General features: G+C 38.7%; 1 protein-coding gene across 1 annotated transcript in view; it reads left to right on the forward strand.

Annotated features, from left to right (window-relative positions):
- The window catches only part of LOC137049980 (zinc finger protein 260-like), a 33,490-nt gene extending 22,385 nt beyond the window's left edge, over positions 1 to 11,105 (forward strand). Inside the window, exon 2 of the mRNA XM_067428729.1 lies at positions 9,416 to 11,105. Within this exon, the coding sequence (XP_067284830.1) occupies positions 9,416 to 10,134 (719 nt within the window). The 3' untranslated portion in view covers positions 10,135 to 11,105. The remainder of the gene's footprint in view (positions 1 to 9,415) is intronic.
- The last annotated feature ends 3,737 nt before the right edge of the window (positions 11,106 to 14,842 follow it).

The following is a 14,842-nucleotide window of genomic DNA, read 5'->3' on the forward strand; positions in this document are numbered from 1 at the left end:
AATCACATTAACTTGCCGCTTGGACCAAAACACAACACAAAAAAGCGCCTTTTTTGGTTGTATGTGCGAGTACGATTGCCCGTGTAGTTGTTGTCAGCGCACTGCACAGGTGCACGAAGCTGTTAAGTACATTAAATCCCGAAAAAGCGCCTACAGCGGGAAGAATATCACGTAGTGGTCCAGGAGCTGCGTCTGGATTTTTAACGGTCTATGGTCTGGATGGTTCACGGAGCAGTAATGAACGCAATTGGCTAGCGTCTGCTGTAGGATATTTGCATACGGCGATCTGATTGGATGACGCCTGCGCTGGCGCTTGAAAAGTTGAGAATTCTTCAACTTCTGCCGCTTGCAACGCGAGTGAAGCGCCGCGACGGAACCCACAATTCAGTTCGGCAACGGATGATGTCACCCATTCAAAGTAAATGGGAAGCGTTAACGCCTACGCTCCGTGTGAATGCGGCGTTAGGATGCGTTATCCGCTTCCCCTTTAACGCCGCATTCACACGGAGCGTAGGCGTTAACGCTTCCCATTTACTTTGAATGGGTGACATCATCCGTTGCCGAACTGAATTGTGGGTTCCGTCGCGGCGCTTCACTCGCGTTGCAAGCGGCAGAAGTTGAAGAATTCTCAACTTTTCAAGCGCCAGCGCAGGCGTCATCCAATCAGATCGCCGTATGCAAATATCCTACAGCAGACGCTAGCCAATTGCGTTCATTACTGCTCCGTGAACCATCCAGACCATAGACCGTTAAAAATCCAGACGCAGCTCCTGGACCACTACGTGATATTCTTCCCGCTGTAGGCGCTTTTTCGGGATTTAATGTACTTAACAGCTTCGTGCACCTGTGCAGTGCGCTGACAACAACTACACGGGCAATCGTACTCGCACATACAACCAAAAAAGGCGCTTTTTTGTGTTGTGTTTTGGTCCAAGCGGCAAGTTAATGTGATTGGCTGTTGTCACTATGACGATCGCGTCAGCACCTAGCTTCAGCCACGCCCTCCGTCAAGCGTTAACGCCTACGCTCCGTGTGAATGCGGCGTAAGCGTTCGCGCTCAGTCTGACTGAATGCAGCGGGGGAAGTGCGGAGTGAAACAGTAGGCCTTCCAGTGTGTGTGTGTTTTCTAATTTTGCTCCAACCTAGTTTTTCTTTAAAGTAAATAAATGCACGTCCTTCATCTCATCCATGTTTGGCTGTCCTTCTGTCCTGAGGGTACCACTTGATATCTGCTACAACTGCATTTACTGCCAGCCAATTAACAAAATAAAATTTGAATAGTATTTTTAGTTTTCGAATGTTAATTACAGATCGAATATTCGACTATTCGAATATTCGTGCACACCCCTAACAGATTTCCATTAAAAATCCTTAAGGATTTTTTGACAAGGGGTTTATTAAAGAGGAGAGTGAAGATATAAAGATGGAGTTTATTAAAGAGGAGAGTGAAGATATAAAGATGGTGTTTATTAAAGAGGAGAGTGAAGACGTGAAGATTGAAGAAACACTGACAGTGAAAGATGAAGAAACAGGTTGGTTTCATTTTTATCAGAACCCATTTGAAGGTTGTGCCCCCGCCCACCCACCCACCCACCCAAAAAAATATAATTACAAACTGCATTGTGTATTAAAAATATTGATATATTCCTAAAATATATTTGTTAAAGGGGTACTTAACCGCTCAGGGTTTCCGTGGGGTAAAAAGTCATAAGTTTAACAATAAGAATTTAAGGCCATAAAAAGTCATAAAAACGTCCGGATTTTCCATACAAGGTCATAAAACCATAAAAACAAATGTAAGGCCTAAAAAGTAAGTTCTAATGTTAAAAAGGTCTTAATTTTCCTACGTCCATGTAACCCTACCTCATTGAAAAGCTCCCGCCTTCTGCGGCTTGCGTGCGTGTGTTTATTCTGGAGTGTTGTAGTTCTTTCTTTCACTAGTCCAACTATTGTTTGCTGTATTACGGATTTTATTCTTCAGCTGACAATTCTATCCAGTTTCGCGATCGTGAAAGCGAAGGCGAACCTTTCTCACAATCTTGCATAATGACCCAATAAAAATATAATATACCCGATTGCACTAAAGAGTTAATAACAGTGATGTAAACTCCGATGTCAGACGGCGTGTGTTTGCTGCCTGTCAGCGCTCGCGCGAGTGTACTGAATGTGTCTATTTCTAGGCTCATTAGCCTACTCTTGAACGATCAAATACACACATTATGCATATGTCCAAATCCTTAGTTGAGTAAAAATGTTTGGGACTGTAAATGTCAGTAAGTTCTGTATCTGGGCAGTAGTAAGTTCTCAAAGTGAAAGCAAACTAATATAGCTTAACAACACAAACGGGGAAAAAAGCTCTTACCCTAAAAGCACTGTTTGTAGATATGTATCTTTATGTTGTATTAATTTGTCCTATTCTGACTATAGTCTATTGTCATTTGTTTATAAGTATAGACTTTATTACTGACCAGTTTACTTGATTACTTTATTACTTGAAAACTTTTGACTTCTACAGGGCCGGTGTCATGACAAATCCTGTCCGCCTATGAAATTGTGTCCGCTGGTAGCGGTTTCAAATGCCTGATCAAAAGTTGTTATACATGGTTAAAAATAAACTATGAATTCATTGCCATACTAAGTACACGCATACACACGAAAAACATTTATTTGAAATATGTAATTGATTGCTATAGGAGCAAAAACATGTTCTGAATTATTTTGACTGATAAACTAAACCAATACAAAATCATGACTATAATGTAAATAATAAAGAATTAAAAAGAAAACCCAGCAATATATAGAACAGGTGCACAAAATAAATAGATTTTATACAAGATATGCTTGTATATATCTTATATACTTACATAAGCACTTATAGCTTCAGTTATATTCTACTAGTATATGAAACATATGATTTGTAAGATATTAAAGACTATTTTAACACAATTTAAAAAGCAAAAATCTAAACACGATTTTGTAAGAATTGTAATCAGGCTCTGAGCAGATTACCTATTCAAATTTCTTTCAGCCAATAGAATTGCTCTGAGGGTCCTTGCGGACACAATTTCATAGCGGACAGGATTTGTCATGACACCGGCGCTGCCTATAGGCGGAGAAGGCAGTTGCCTAGGGCCTCGGGCTTGGAGGCGGGGCCTCCAAATCATATGCTTGTCCACCAATCAAGAGCAGCAAAATACTAGGCTGTTTGTCCATTGGATATAACAATTGTCATGCACCTGTAGTAAAACCAATTAATATCCCCGTTTAAACCTGAGTCACGCCCACCCTCTGAATATTTGAATGAAGAGATTACATACCGGTTTTATGAATGAGATACAACTTTACTACGCATTGATCTGATGTCGCCGAAACGAAACGCATCCTTCAGGGGTTCCTTAGCGTAAGGCTAAGCAGGCACGCAAAGAAAGTGCAGCTCGTCATGCAGGTATCATCTATTTTGGAGTGATTGTAATGTATTGTAAAAAAAAAAAAGAAAGAAACTGAGCCTGACGATCAGCGTCGTTTTACATTTGACGGTTATTCTGAGTTCAAAAGAGCGCGATCACCGCTGATGGACAATTCGCTTCTGACACTTTGAATTTGAGCGTACAATACATAAAAAGGGGGAGTGGTCTTGGCGGGACCTTTCCGGGCAAAGTGCGCTAAGCTGCTGTCCAATCACAACACGGGAAGCACTGGCCCAATCAGAACTCATTACGTGTTTCTGAAGGAGGGACTACATAGAACAAGGAAATCCTCAGGCCGTTTTTAGGACAGAGGAAACAGCGCTGTTCAGATAAGTCAATTGTGTGAAAAATACTGTGTTTTTTTACACGCGAAACATGAACTCGTTATATTGCACACTGTAAACACAATCAAGGCTTCAAAAACACACAGTTGGTGCTATGTGTCGCTGTCAGTCACCTGCTCCAATATCCTATCCACCAATTTTACTGTGTGGACTTTTGTGACATTGATTCTTAATTTATCGCGGTTACGTCTCAGTTAAACTTTTCATCTCCAAACCTGTCTGTGTTTGTGAGAAGTGGCGCTGTCCTGATTTAGAAAGATATGCTACTTTACGGCTTTATTATCAATTAAATAGGTGTGTGTGTGTGTGTGTGTTCGTGTCGGCCGCTGTCCATTTCCTAAGGTTCTGAAATGCAAAAAATGTTTGACTACTTTTTTAACGTCTTTTTTTTAAAAGGGCGCAGACGCCCATGAGCACCCACGGAGGAAAACATAAATCAGCACCTATGACCTCAAGCGATCGTGTTATTAAAGATAGATAGCACACCACTGGACCAGCCTTTTTTTTTTTTTTGTAATACCAAACCAGATTCATGCATGTTTTATTGCCATATGTGACTACTGTTATGGTTAACGTGGCATCCTAATTATGAAAAAATGTAAACGTTTGCAAATTTATGGAAGTGACTACCACAAAAAAATAAAATAATAATAATAATTTTGATCAACAAAAAAAAAATTAATGTGTGTGTGTATATATATATATAAAATGCTAATCCTGGTGGGATTGAGCTATGAATAATAAGATTACTAATACTTTGTTCAATTTAAATAAATTAATTCGCTTTGCAAGTACTTTAGTGATTCTGTATTAACTAAGCATGTTTTTTTTGGTGCAATATAGGTCTTAAATTTAATTTATAATGGTCTTAAAAAGGTCATAAAAGTCTTAAATTGGACTTGGTGAAACAATGCAGATACCCTGCCGCTGGAAAGATGAATGTTTATTTAAATTTGGTCATTTATGTAGAAGAAATGTGAAATTATTTTAGAAGTTGGTGTCTTTTTGAAAAGCCAGAAAATGTATTTTTTTGTTCATGTGGATGAAAGACAACAACTCTGAGAATTAGGGGTGGGAGAAAAGGTTGATGCATCGCGATTCTTTATCTATCGATTCAGAATCGATTCTCAAAAATTCAGAATCGATTCTTTGTTCAATTCAAACTGCCACTTCACCACCGTAAGCGCGCTGCGGTCACTGGCCACACAGAAAAACATGTTGATAGACGAACGTTCATACTGACCGTTCGCAAAGCCCTATCCCTTTAGTTACTGTTGCTCTGTCCGACACGCCATGGGCCTCTCACACCACATACACGTTCTCACATAGAAAATGCATCGCGGAGCAAAGAGGATACAACACGCCGACAGACAGATGATACTGACAACACGCCGACAGACAGGACAGAGCAAGTTACTTTCGATATGAAACAAAGTCTAAACTTTAAAATGTTGTGTTTTTTTTAAAGAAATGTAACCACAAATAGCATTTTGTGTGGCTCTTTAATGTGTCGTGATCACTAGCGCCTTAGTCAAACCTGCTCGTGAACCAATCACCTCTTACGCCTAGTTCATTGATAAGCATACATTAAATGTATGAACACTTAAAGAAATGTTGTTTCAACCACGGAAAGACGTCAAGTACACACCGTTTTCAAATTCAAGTCCACCAACATTAATCTCTCCTGACTGCTTTGTCGGACAAACTGGCAGATTCGGCGATGTGATTGGTCAGATCAACTGTCAATCAAACTCGCGGTGAAGGGTGAATTTAAAGATAAAATGGACAAACTACGACCTGCCGTAACTCTGTTGCTTTTAAATGTGCTATAAAAATAAAATTTGACTTGACTTGAAAGGAAACTTTTTTTTGGTTTAAAGACTTTTTGTTGAAATGTTCTAACTGTAAATGTTCTAATGTAAACTGTTTATTATTAATGATTGTTCTTTGCAATTGTATGGTTTACCATGTTTCATTCAGAGATTGTTAATCCTGAATATAACTTTGTTAATATAATAAAAATATTGTAAAAATATAATTATTAAAAAATATATTATTTTTAATATGGCAATACTGTCAAAAAGATATTCTAACTAAATGTATTTGCCCAGCAGGATAATTAGTTACCAAAAAAGCATGTGAAGAATCGTTTTGGGAATCGGATCGTTACTCCCACACTGTAAAAAAAAAAAAGTTGTTTTTTGTTGGTTTAACTTAAAAAAGTAAGTAACCTGGTTGCCTTAAAGTTTTGAGTTTATTGAAATTAAAAATTTGAGTTGATACAATGAAGGAAATTTGTTTAATAAAGAGAAACTTAAAATATTATTGTATCTGAACCACATAAAAAATTTGATAATTCATGAAAAAGCACTATTTGGCATGTTTCACTGTGTCATCAGAAATAAAACACAATTATCCAATATGCTTATAAAATCTTTTAATAATATTTTAATAAAGGTTTGTGAATCTCAAAAAATGTTCATTGAATTAACTTAAAATTTTAATTTCAATGAAACTAATTTAAGAATGCACTTAAACAAAATAGTGATTAGTGATATAAATGATACTGTATTAATTAAGTAAAATACTTGTCATGTTTTATGAATATGATACTGTATTAATTAAGTAAAATACTTGTCATGTTTTATGAATATGGTTGTGTTCGGCAGCGAAGCCCTACTCTCAAGCAACGCCTACCGGTTGCATCACTTGCCCACCCGGCACCACCTCACCTCACCTCACATTCGTTTTGATTTTTTAAAGTAATAAATTCATTTAGTTCAATTAGAAAGCTGACAATTAAAAACTGAACGTGTCTGACTGAAGAATCTGGTGATACAATATGTATAATGATACGGGGGTTACGATACAATATATTGTGATATTGTAAGAGGGACAATATATTGCGATATTTCTTTTGTTTTTTTAAAGAAAGAATTAATTTAAAAGAATAAAGAACACAACCATATGCATAAAACATGACAAGTATTTTATTTATTATCTATCACTAATCACTATTTTGTGCAGTAAATAGTAAAGTGACTGCAGGATTCTTTGTCTAAATGTTTTAAAGTTTCACAGTATAGCAGTGACTAACAACAGGAAGTGCATAATCCATTCCATGACTGAATGACTGTTTGTTTTATATTTAATGCAGTAAAGCTATTTTCTTTAAAACAGTCTATTGTATAAAGTGCTATTTCAAGTACTGAACTGCAGAGCTGGTGCATCCATATCCACATCGCTATGATTTTTCGTTCATCTGCCACCGCTGTCAGTTTTGCTGTGTGTTTATTTTGTTACTGAGAGGAAAGCCTTGTGTACATTCGAAAACTTTTCTCAGCAGCGCGGCCGCGGGTGACGTCCGGATGTTAAGTGAGCTCTCCGATTCAATGTGTTTCCAGAGTATTAGATTTTAACTTTGCCTATTTTGCAAACAAAATGACTTGATTTTCTTTGTGGCTTCTTTATAGCTGAAGCACAAATGAGTCCACACTTCAGCTCTGTATACTGCAGGAGTGGAATAATTTTATCGTCTTGAGAGCTGGGTTTGCGAATGCAAACACTAGCGATGCACGCACCTTCACTTTACGCTTGTCCAGCTCCGCGTCAGTTACTTTCTGAGATCTAACACTGCCATCTAGCGGTTGGGTTGTATACAGTCTGTGGTTTAAACCGAAAACAAAGCCACGACTCTTGGATGTAAATAAATAAATATGTAAATATCGATACAGTGTTTTTGAGAATGGATACAGTATCGCCAAACATATTATTGCAATATTCACGTGTATCGATATTTTCTTACAGCATGAACCAAACGAGAGTCGCTCAGATTTCATTCATCAGAGAGTGAGGAGCAGACAGACCAGATGATCATAAAGATTTGGTGTCAAAGCTAAATGATCCTATTTAAGTGAGTTCGTACAAGAGAAATTTAGAAAATACATGTGCGTTACTATTTTATATATATATATATATATATATATATATATATATATATATATATATATATATATATATATATATATATATATATATATATATATATATATATTAGGGCCGGGACTCGATTAAAAAAATTAATCTAATTAATTAGAGGCTTTGTAATGAATTAATCGAAATTAATCACATTTTAATTGCATATAAATATTTGACCTGAGAACAGTGAGAAGTAATTTTTCACATGTATTTTTAGTATACCATTGAATAATGACTGAATACATAAGCTTAATCAACAAAATATTGTTTATTTATTTCAGTCCAGCAGACCAGCGCAATGTTTGCCATTAAGTGTAGCAAAAGCATATTTGTGATATTTGAGGCTCGATGTGCTGCAGTGATACGCAAATTCCTTGTTGTATAGCTTGCACACAACCATGCTCTTGACGACGCTTCCATTCTTTCGTTTTTTAAAACAAAATTTCCCATCCACGGGTCCAAGCAAAGCAGTCTCATCAGCTTCTTCGTTCATGTTCACTCATGGTTTGTTTTTTACGGTCTGTGGTTTGTTGTTGTCGTGACTCCGGAGCGCTAGTTGGTGTTCCAGTATAATCGGTCCGTCGAAACTCGTTCATTGGAAAACGTTCCGCGGTGCAAAAATAAGTGTGTTTAAAAAAAATTTTTTAATTTTTTTTGCGTAATTAATTAACGCGTTAAAGTCACGTAATTAATTAATCAATCTTAATTAACGCGTTAAAGTCCCGGCCCTAATATATATATATATATATATATATATATATATATATATATATATATATATATATATATATATATATATATATATATATATATATATATTATCTTGACAGCCATTTCTATATGTAATGGATAATGTTCATCCAGCTGGTTGTTATCGCAGAATAAACCCCCGGAGAGTGATCAGGACCCTGACTCCACAAGCTTATTGCATGGCTACTTGTCACAAATAAATTACACACAAAATATTGTCTTGAATTTAAATATTTTATTAGCTCTTCCACAAAGAAAAACAGTTCAAAACTATTTTAAGCATATTTTAAGCCTTTATTGCTGAAAAGATTTGTTTGTACCAAATATGTTCAAATGAATGCCGAAGTCTTCCATTTTAACCTGTGGTGAAGTGTTTTTCAGTCACAAGATGGGGCTAGACAGTCAACGACAGTGGAGTGACACGTTAAGCATATAAGAAGTAACCGGCCAATATAACTCGTAATACCCGGATGAGCAGTGTGCTATTCACTTTGGCGGTTGTTATCTGGGAATAACATACCACTGGAATGTGCGATTGACCAATCAGAAGTATTCCACAGAGCCGTGTAATAAGAGATAATGTTAAACTGTGTCTTACATTTTTGCTTTTTGCAATCCAGAAGAGGGAGAGAGAGAGATCACACAGCGCTAGAGCGCGAGCACAACACACTTAATGAGCGACGAGAGAACTAAACTAAAGTTTAGTCTGGCTTCATATCATTATCAATGTCCCCCCATAAACTTCTGGGCCCTCTGGTCCCCTTTTCCTTTGGTTGTGATGCTTTACATGGTTAAATGTTTTGTTTGCTGCTTTTACAAAAAACTAAAATGTCCGTTAAACTGGTGTTAATGTGCATTTGTCTCTTTTCGCCTTAGACCTGACGGTGCTGAAAGAGGAGAGTGAAGAACTGAATGAAATGGAAGATCGACATACGAATCATGATTTCATAACAAGAGAAAAAACGTTTAGTTGCTCACAGGCTAAAAAGACACAAAAAAGGGGTGAAAAGAATTTCACCTGCAAAGAGTGTGGAAACCACTTCACTACAAAAAACAACCTTAACAGACACATGAGAATTCACACCGGCGAGAAACCTTACACCTGCCAACAGTGTGGAAAGAGTATCACTCATAAACACAACTTTTTAGATCACATGAGAAATCACACTGGAGAGAAGCCTTACACCTGCCTACAGTGTGGAAAACGTTTCCTCCAAAAAAGATGCCTTAAAGACCACATAAGATATCACACTGGAGAGAAGCCTTACACATGCCAACAGTGTGGAAAATGTTTCCTCCAAAAAAGATGCCTTAAAGACCACATGAGAGTTCACACTGGAGAGAAGCCTTACACATGCCAACAGTGTGGAAAGAGTTTCAGTCAAAAAGCAAACGTTAAAGTCCACATGAGAATTCATACGGGAGAGAAACCTTACACCTGCCAACAGTGTGGAAAGAGTTTCACTCTAAAAGGAACCTTTAAAGTCCACATGAGTGTTCACACTGGAGAGAAGCCTTACACCTGCCCTCAGTGTGGAAAGAGTTACAACCTAAAAGGAAGACTTGACGCGCACATGACAGTTCACTCTGGATAGGAGCCGTTTACATGTGATCACTCTGGGTAAAGTTTTAGGTATATAATTGCCCTGGTGTTAGCCTCACATGCCAGACCCACATCAAGATGTTTGGTCTGGAAACTCACCATTGACAGCTCAATCCGAGGGGCGGGATAGACGTTTGTCTTTCAAACTCCCTCTGCAAGCAATTGGTAGTGCTTTAACCAACCAGGGCAATGTGTAGTTGAGCTATATTTGATTAAACTTGCACCGTATCCGAATGGCAAACTCCGAACACATCTTTCTTTCTTAAGAATGACTTCAGTGCCGTTCTTTGTTCTTTTCTCAGAGAAAAGCTTAACTCCAAGTCTTCCAGAGTCGCGGTCAAAGCTGATTCGAAAGACCGCCGTTCGCCAGCTTCTGTTTACTAGTAGCACGCAAGCACAACTCTGCCATTATTATGTTAAGCCCCGCCCACCGACTCTATACACAATGTGATTGGCCTGACCAGAGTTTGTTTTTTTACAGCAGAACTGTATTGAGAGTTGCTAGACGGCACTCGCGGCAGATTAGATTTGCTGCCGCTAGGGTGCGTCTAGATTTCTAGGCTACCCTGGAGTACCACATGAGTATTCATTTATGAGAACTTTTTTTTGTGTCCGTCATCAGTGTGGAATGAATTTCACCGACAGGAAACACCTCATGTTTGAGAGACTGTGTAATGTGCTGATTATTGTTATGGTACTAAATCACCTTAAATTTAAGGTGGTATCACACTCAGTTTCTGTCTATCTTCAGTGCCTCTAGTATTTAGTGCTGGGCAACGATTAAAATGTTTAATCCCGATTAATCGCATGAGTTGTCTGCGATTAATCACATTATGCGCAAAATTCAATAATGAATACAAAAGTAGTGTATTGCATACTTTTATTTTAAAAGTGCTGCTATATGAACAAAAGTGCAATAACATGGTTTGCAAACACTTTCAAATAAGGTGCTTTTTACAGCAGTTAAAAGTTAGTAACAGTTACAATATTTCTTGTAAAAATCAATTTAAACATTAATTTAATGAAATTAAATATAAAACCAAAAGTATTTGCCAGTGTTAGGGCATTAACGTTTTGTTTGGTTTGGTATTTAAAAAAACAGGTTATGTCTAGGGCCTCAATCATAACATTATAACATTTTGGTGCACGCTGAGCAGTCACAAATGTCACAATTTTATTTGATATTGATAAACTTCGGGCCTGTCAGGTAGAATACATGGCAAATTGTATGTACTGTACAATGTGTGTGTGTGTGTGGGGGGGGGGGGGGGGTATACATGTATTGATTCTGAAGCAATATTCTCATTAGTGTTCTATCAGCTTTTACATAGGCCTACTTAAATCTGCATATTTGTGATATTCACCCCTGGGCATTATTTAATTTTATGACGGCCATTTTTTTTTAAATCTTATTAAATGTATGCATCATCTTTCATGTTAAATTCTTACATTTGATTAAATTCAGTTATAATACTAACACACTATAGGCTGTTACCAATCAAATTAAATAATTTAAACTGCAAAAATACAGCCGCAATAAATAATGTTATAAGATCGATGTTTTAAATAAAAACATGCAATCATACTTTTAAACATGAAACTAAACCGCCAATAAGGGGGCAGCAAGTGATCATCTTAATGAGAGAGTCATCGAGTCGTTCATTCAAATGATTTAGTCAAAACGCTGAATCATTCAGTACAAAACATATTTCCGTCAGTGAAATGGAACAAAAAAAGTTGTTTGGGTCTAAAAATTTAAGTAAATTAATTTTAATTAGGCTACTGTTTATAGAACTAGGCTACACCATTCATGCTACACAATTCCCGATTGTAAAGTCAACTTGTGTTATTAACAATATCATAAATCATAAATATCAAACACTACAAAAATAAGTTTTAACCTCAGTATGGTTCTTCTGTGAGTTTATATTGCTGCTCACTTTTTGATTTATCCACAAATGTCTCTCACAAAGAGACAGGCAGCGCGAGCCTCAATGCGACTTTGTTACCAGGGGCAGAGATACACTCCATTATCAATCGCTGTTTACATTGCATATAATAAAAACAAAACAAAAAAACTGAATCATTCTACCATTTCTGGATATTTTAATATTTTATTTGTCCCAGACAACAAATGTCAAGCCCTTGGCTTAGGCTACAGACAGCACTGTATTCTCCTGTGACCAATGCTTGTCTGTATGTGTATTCAGAGGCAGTGAGCAACAGGCTTTCAATATAATAATAAATAACTACGTTAATGCGCGACAAAATAATTGTCGGCGTTAATTAATTAATGTGTAAACACGATAATAACGTGTTGACTTGCCCAGCCCTAGTAGTATCACATCCTTCATATCTCTGAAAAGTCTTTAGTTTTATTATATTTATAAAAGAAAGAAATGATTCACAGAGTCTTTCTGAATAAAACCGAGCAGCTGGAGGCATATCGTCTGGGCGGAGCTAAAGAGCTCTACTTTAAAAAACTTCTACTTTCATTATGTTGTCATCATTTTTTTTTTTTTTGTCGGTTTTAAAAGTTGTACATGAAACACAAAAGAAGATCTTTTGAAGAATGTTGGCAACCAAGCCATTTTGGCTATTATTGAATATCATATGAACAAAAAAAAAATGAACAAAAAAATCAGACTCAAATTATTTTCTTTAATGTTACAAATAAATTCATTCAGGTTTGGAACTGTGACATCACAATAGCGATGGGCTCCAGGACTCCTGCAGCGGCAGTTATAGTGTGTTCTGACTGTGACATCACAATAGCGATGGACTCCAGGACTCCTGCAGCGTCAGTTATAGTGTGTTCTGACTTAGACATCACAATAGCGATGGACTTCAGGACTCCTGCAGCGTCAGTTATAGTGTGTTCTGACTGTGACATCACAATAGCGATGGGCTCCAGGACTCCTGCAGCGGCAGTTATAGTGTGTTCTGACTGTGACATCACAATAGAGATGGGCTCCAGGACTCCTGCAGCGTCAGTTATAGTGTGTTCTGACTTAGACATCACAATAGCGATGGACTTCAGGACTCCTGCAGCGTCAGTTATAGTGTGTTCTGACTGTGACATCACAATAGCGATGGGCTCCAGGACTCCTGCAGCGGCAGTTATAGTGTGTTCTGACTGTGACATCACAATAGAGATGGGCTCCAGGACTCCTGCAGCGTCAGTTATAGTGTGTTCTGACTGAGACATCACAATAGCGATGGGCTCCAGGACTCCTGCAGCGTCAGTTATAGTGTGTTCTGACTGTGACATCACAATAGTGATGGGCTCCAGGACTCCTGCAGCGGCAGTTATAGTGTGTTCTGACTGTGACATCACAATAGTGATGGGCTTCAGGACTCCTGCAGCGGCAGTTATAGTGTGTTCTGACTGTGACATCACAATAGTGATGGGCTCCAGGACTCCTGCAGCGGCAGTTAAAGTGTGTTCTGACTGTGACATCACAATAGCGATGGGCTCCAGGACTCCTGCAGCGGCAGTTAAAGTGTGTTCTGACTGTGACATCACAATAGCGATGGGCTCCAGGACTCCTGCAGCGGCAGTTATAGTGTGTTCTGACTGTGACATCACGATAGCGATGGGCTCCAGGACTCCTGCAGCGGCAGTTATAGTGTGTTCTGACTGTGACATCACAATAGCGATGAGCTCCAGGACTCCTGCAGCGTCAGTTATAGTGTGTTCTGACTGTGACATCACAATAGCGATGGGCTCCAGGACTCCTGCAGCGTCAGTTATAGTGTGTTCTGACTGTGACATCACAATAGTGATGAGCTCCAGGACTCCTGCAGCGTCAGTTATAGTGTGTTCTGACTGTGACATCACAATAGCGATGGGCTCCAGGACTCCTGCAGTAGCAGTTATAGTGTGTTCTGACTGTGACATCACAATAGCGATGGGCTCCAGGACTCCTGCAGCGGCAGTTATAGTGTGTTCTGACTGTGACATCACAATAGCGATGAGCTCCAGGACTCCTGCAGCGTCAGTTATAGTGTGTTCTGACTGTGACATCACAATAGCGATGGGCTCCAGGACTCCTGCAGCGTCAGTTATAGTGTGTTCTGACTGAGACATCACAATAGCGATGGGCTCCAGGACTCCTGCAGTAGCAGTTATAGTGTGTTCTGACTGTGACATCACAATAGAGATGGACTCCAGGACTCCTGCAGCGGCAGTTATAGTGTGTTCTGACTGTGACATCACAATAGCGATGGGCTCCAGGACTCCTGCAGCGGCAGTTATAGTGTGTTCTGACTGTGACATCACAATAGCAATGGGCTCCAGGACTCCTGCAGCGGCAGTTATAGTGTGTTCTGACTGTGACATCACAATAGAGATGGACTCCAGGACTCCTGCAGCGGCAGTTATAGTGTGTTCTGACTGTGACATCACAATAGCGATGGGCTCCAGGACTCCTGCAGCGTCAGTTATAGTGTGTTCTGACTTAGACATCACAATAGAGATGGGCTCCAGGACTCCTGCAGCGGCAGTTATAGTGTGTTCTGACTGTGACATCACGATAGCGATGGGCTCCAGGACTCCTGCAGCGGCAGTTATAGTGTGTTCTGACTGTGACATCACGATAGCGATGGGCTCCAGGACTCCTGCAGCGGCAGTTATAGTGTGTTCTGACTGTGACATCACAATAGCGATGGGCTCCAGGACTCCTGCAGCGGCAGTTATA

Source organism: Pseudorasbora parva, chromosome 20 (assembly GCF_024679245.1).
Source record: "Pseudorasbora parva isolate DD20220531a chromosome 20, ASM2467924v1, whole genome shotgun sequence".
Taxonomy (NCBI): Eukaryota; Metazoa; Chordata; class Actinopteri; order Cypriniformes; family Gobionidae; genus Pseudorasbora; species Pseudorasbora parva.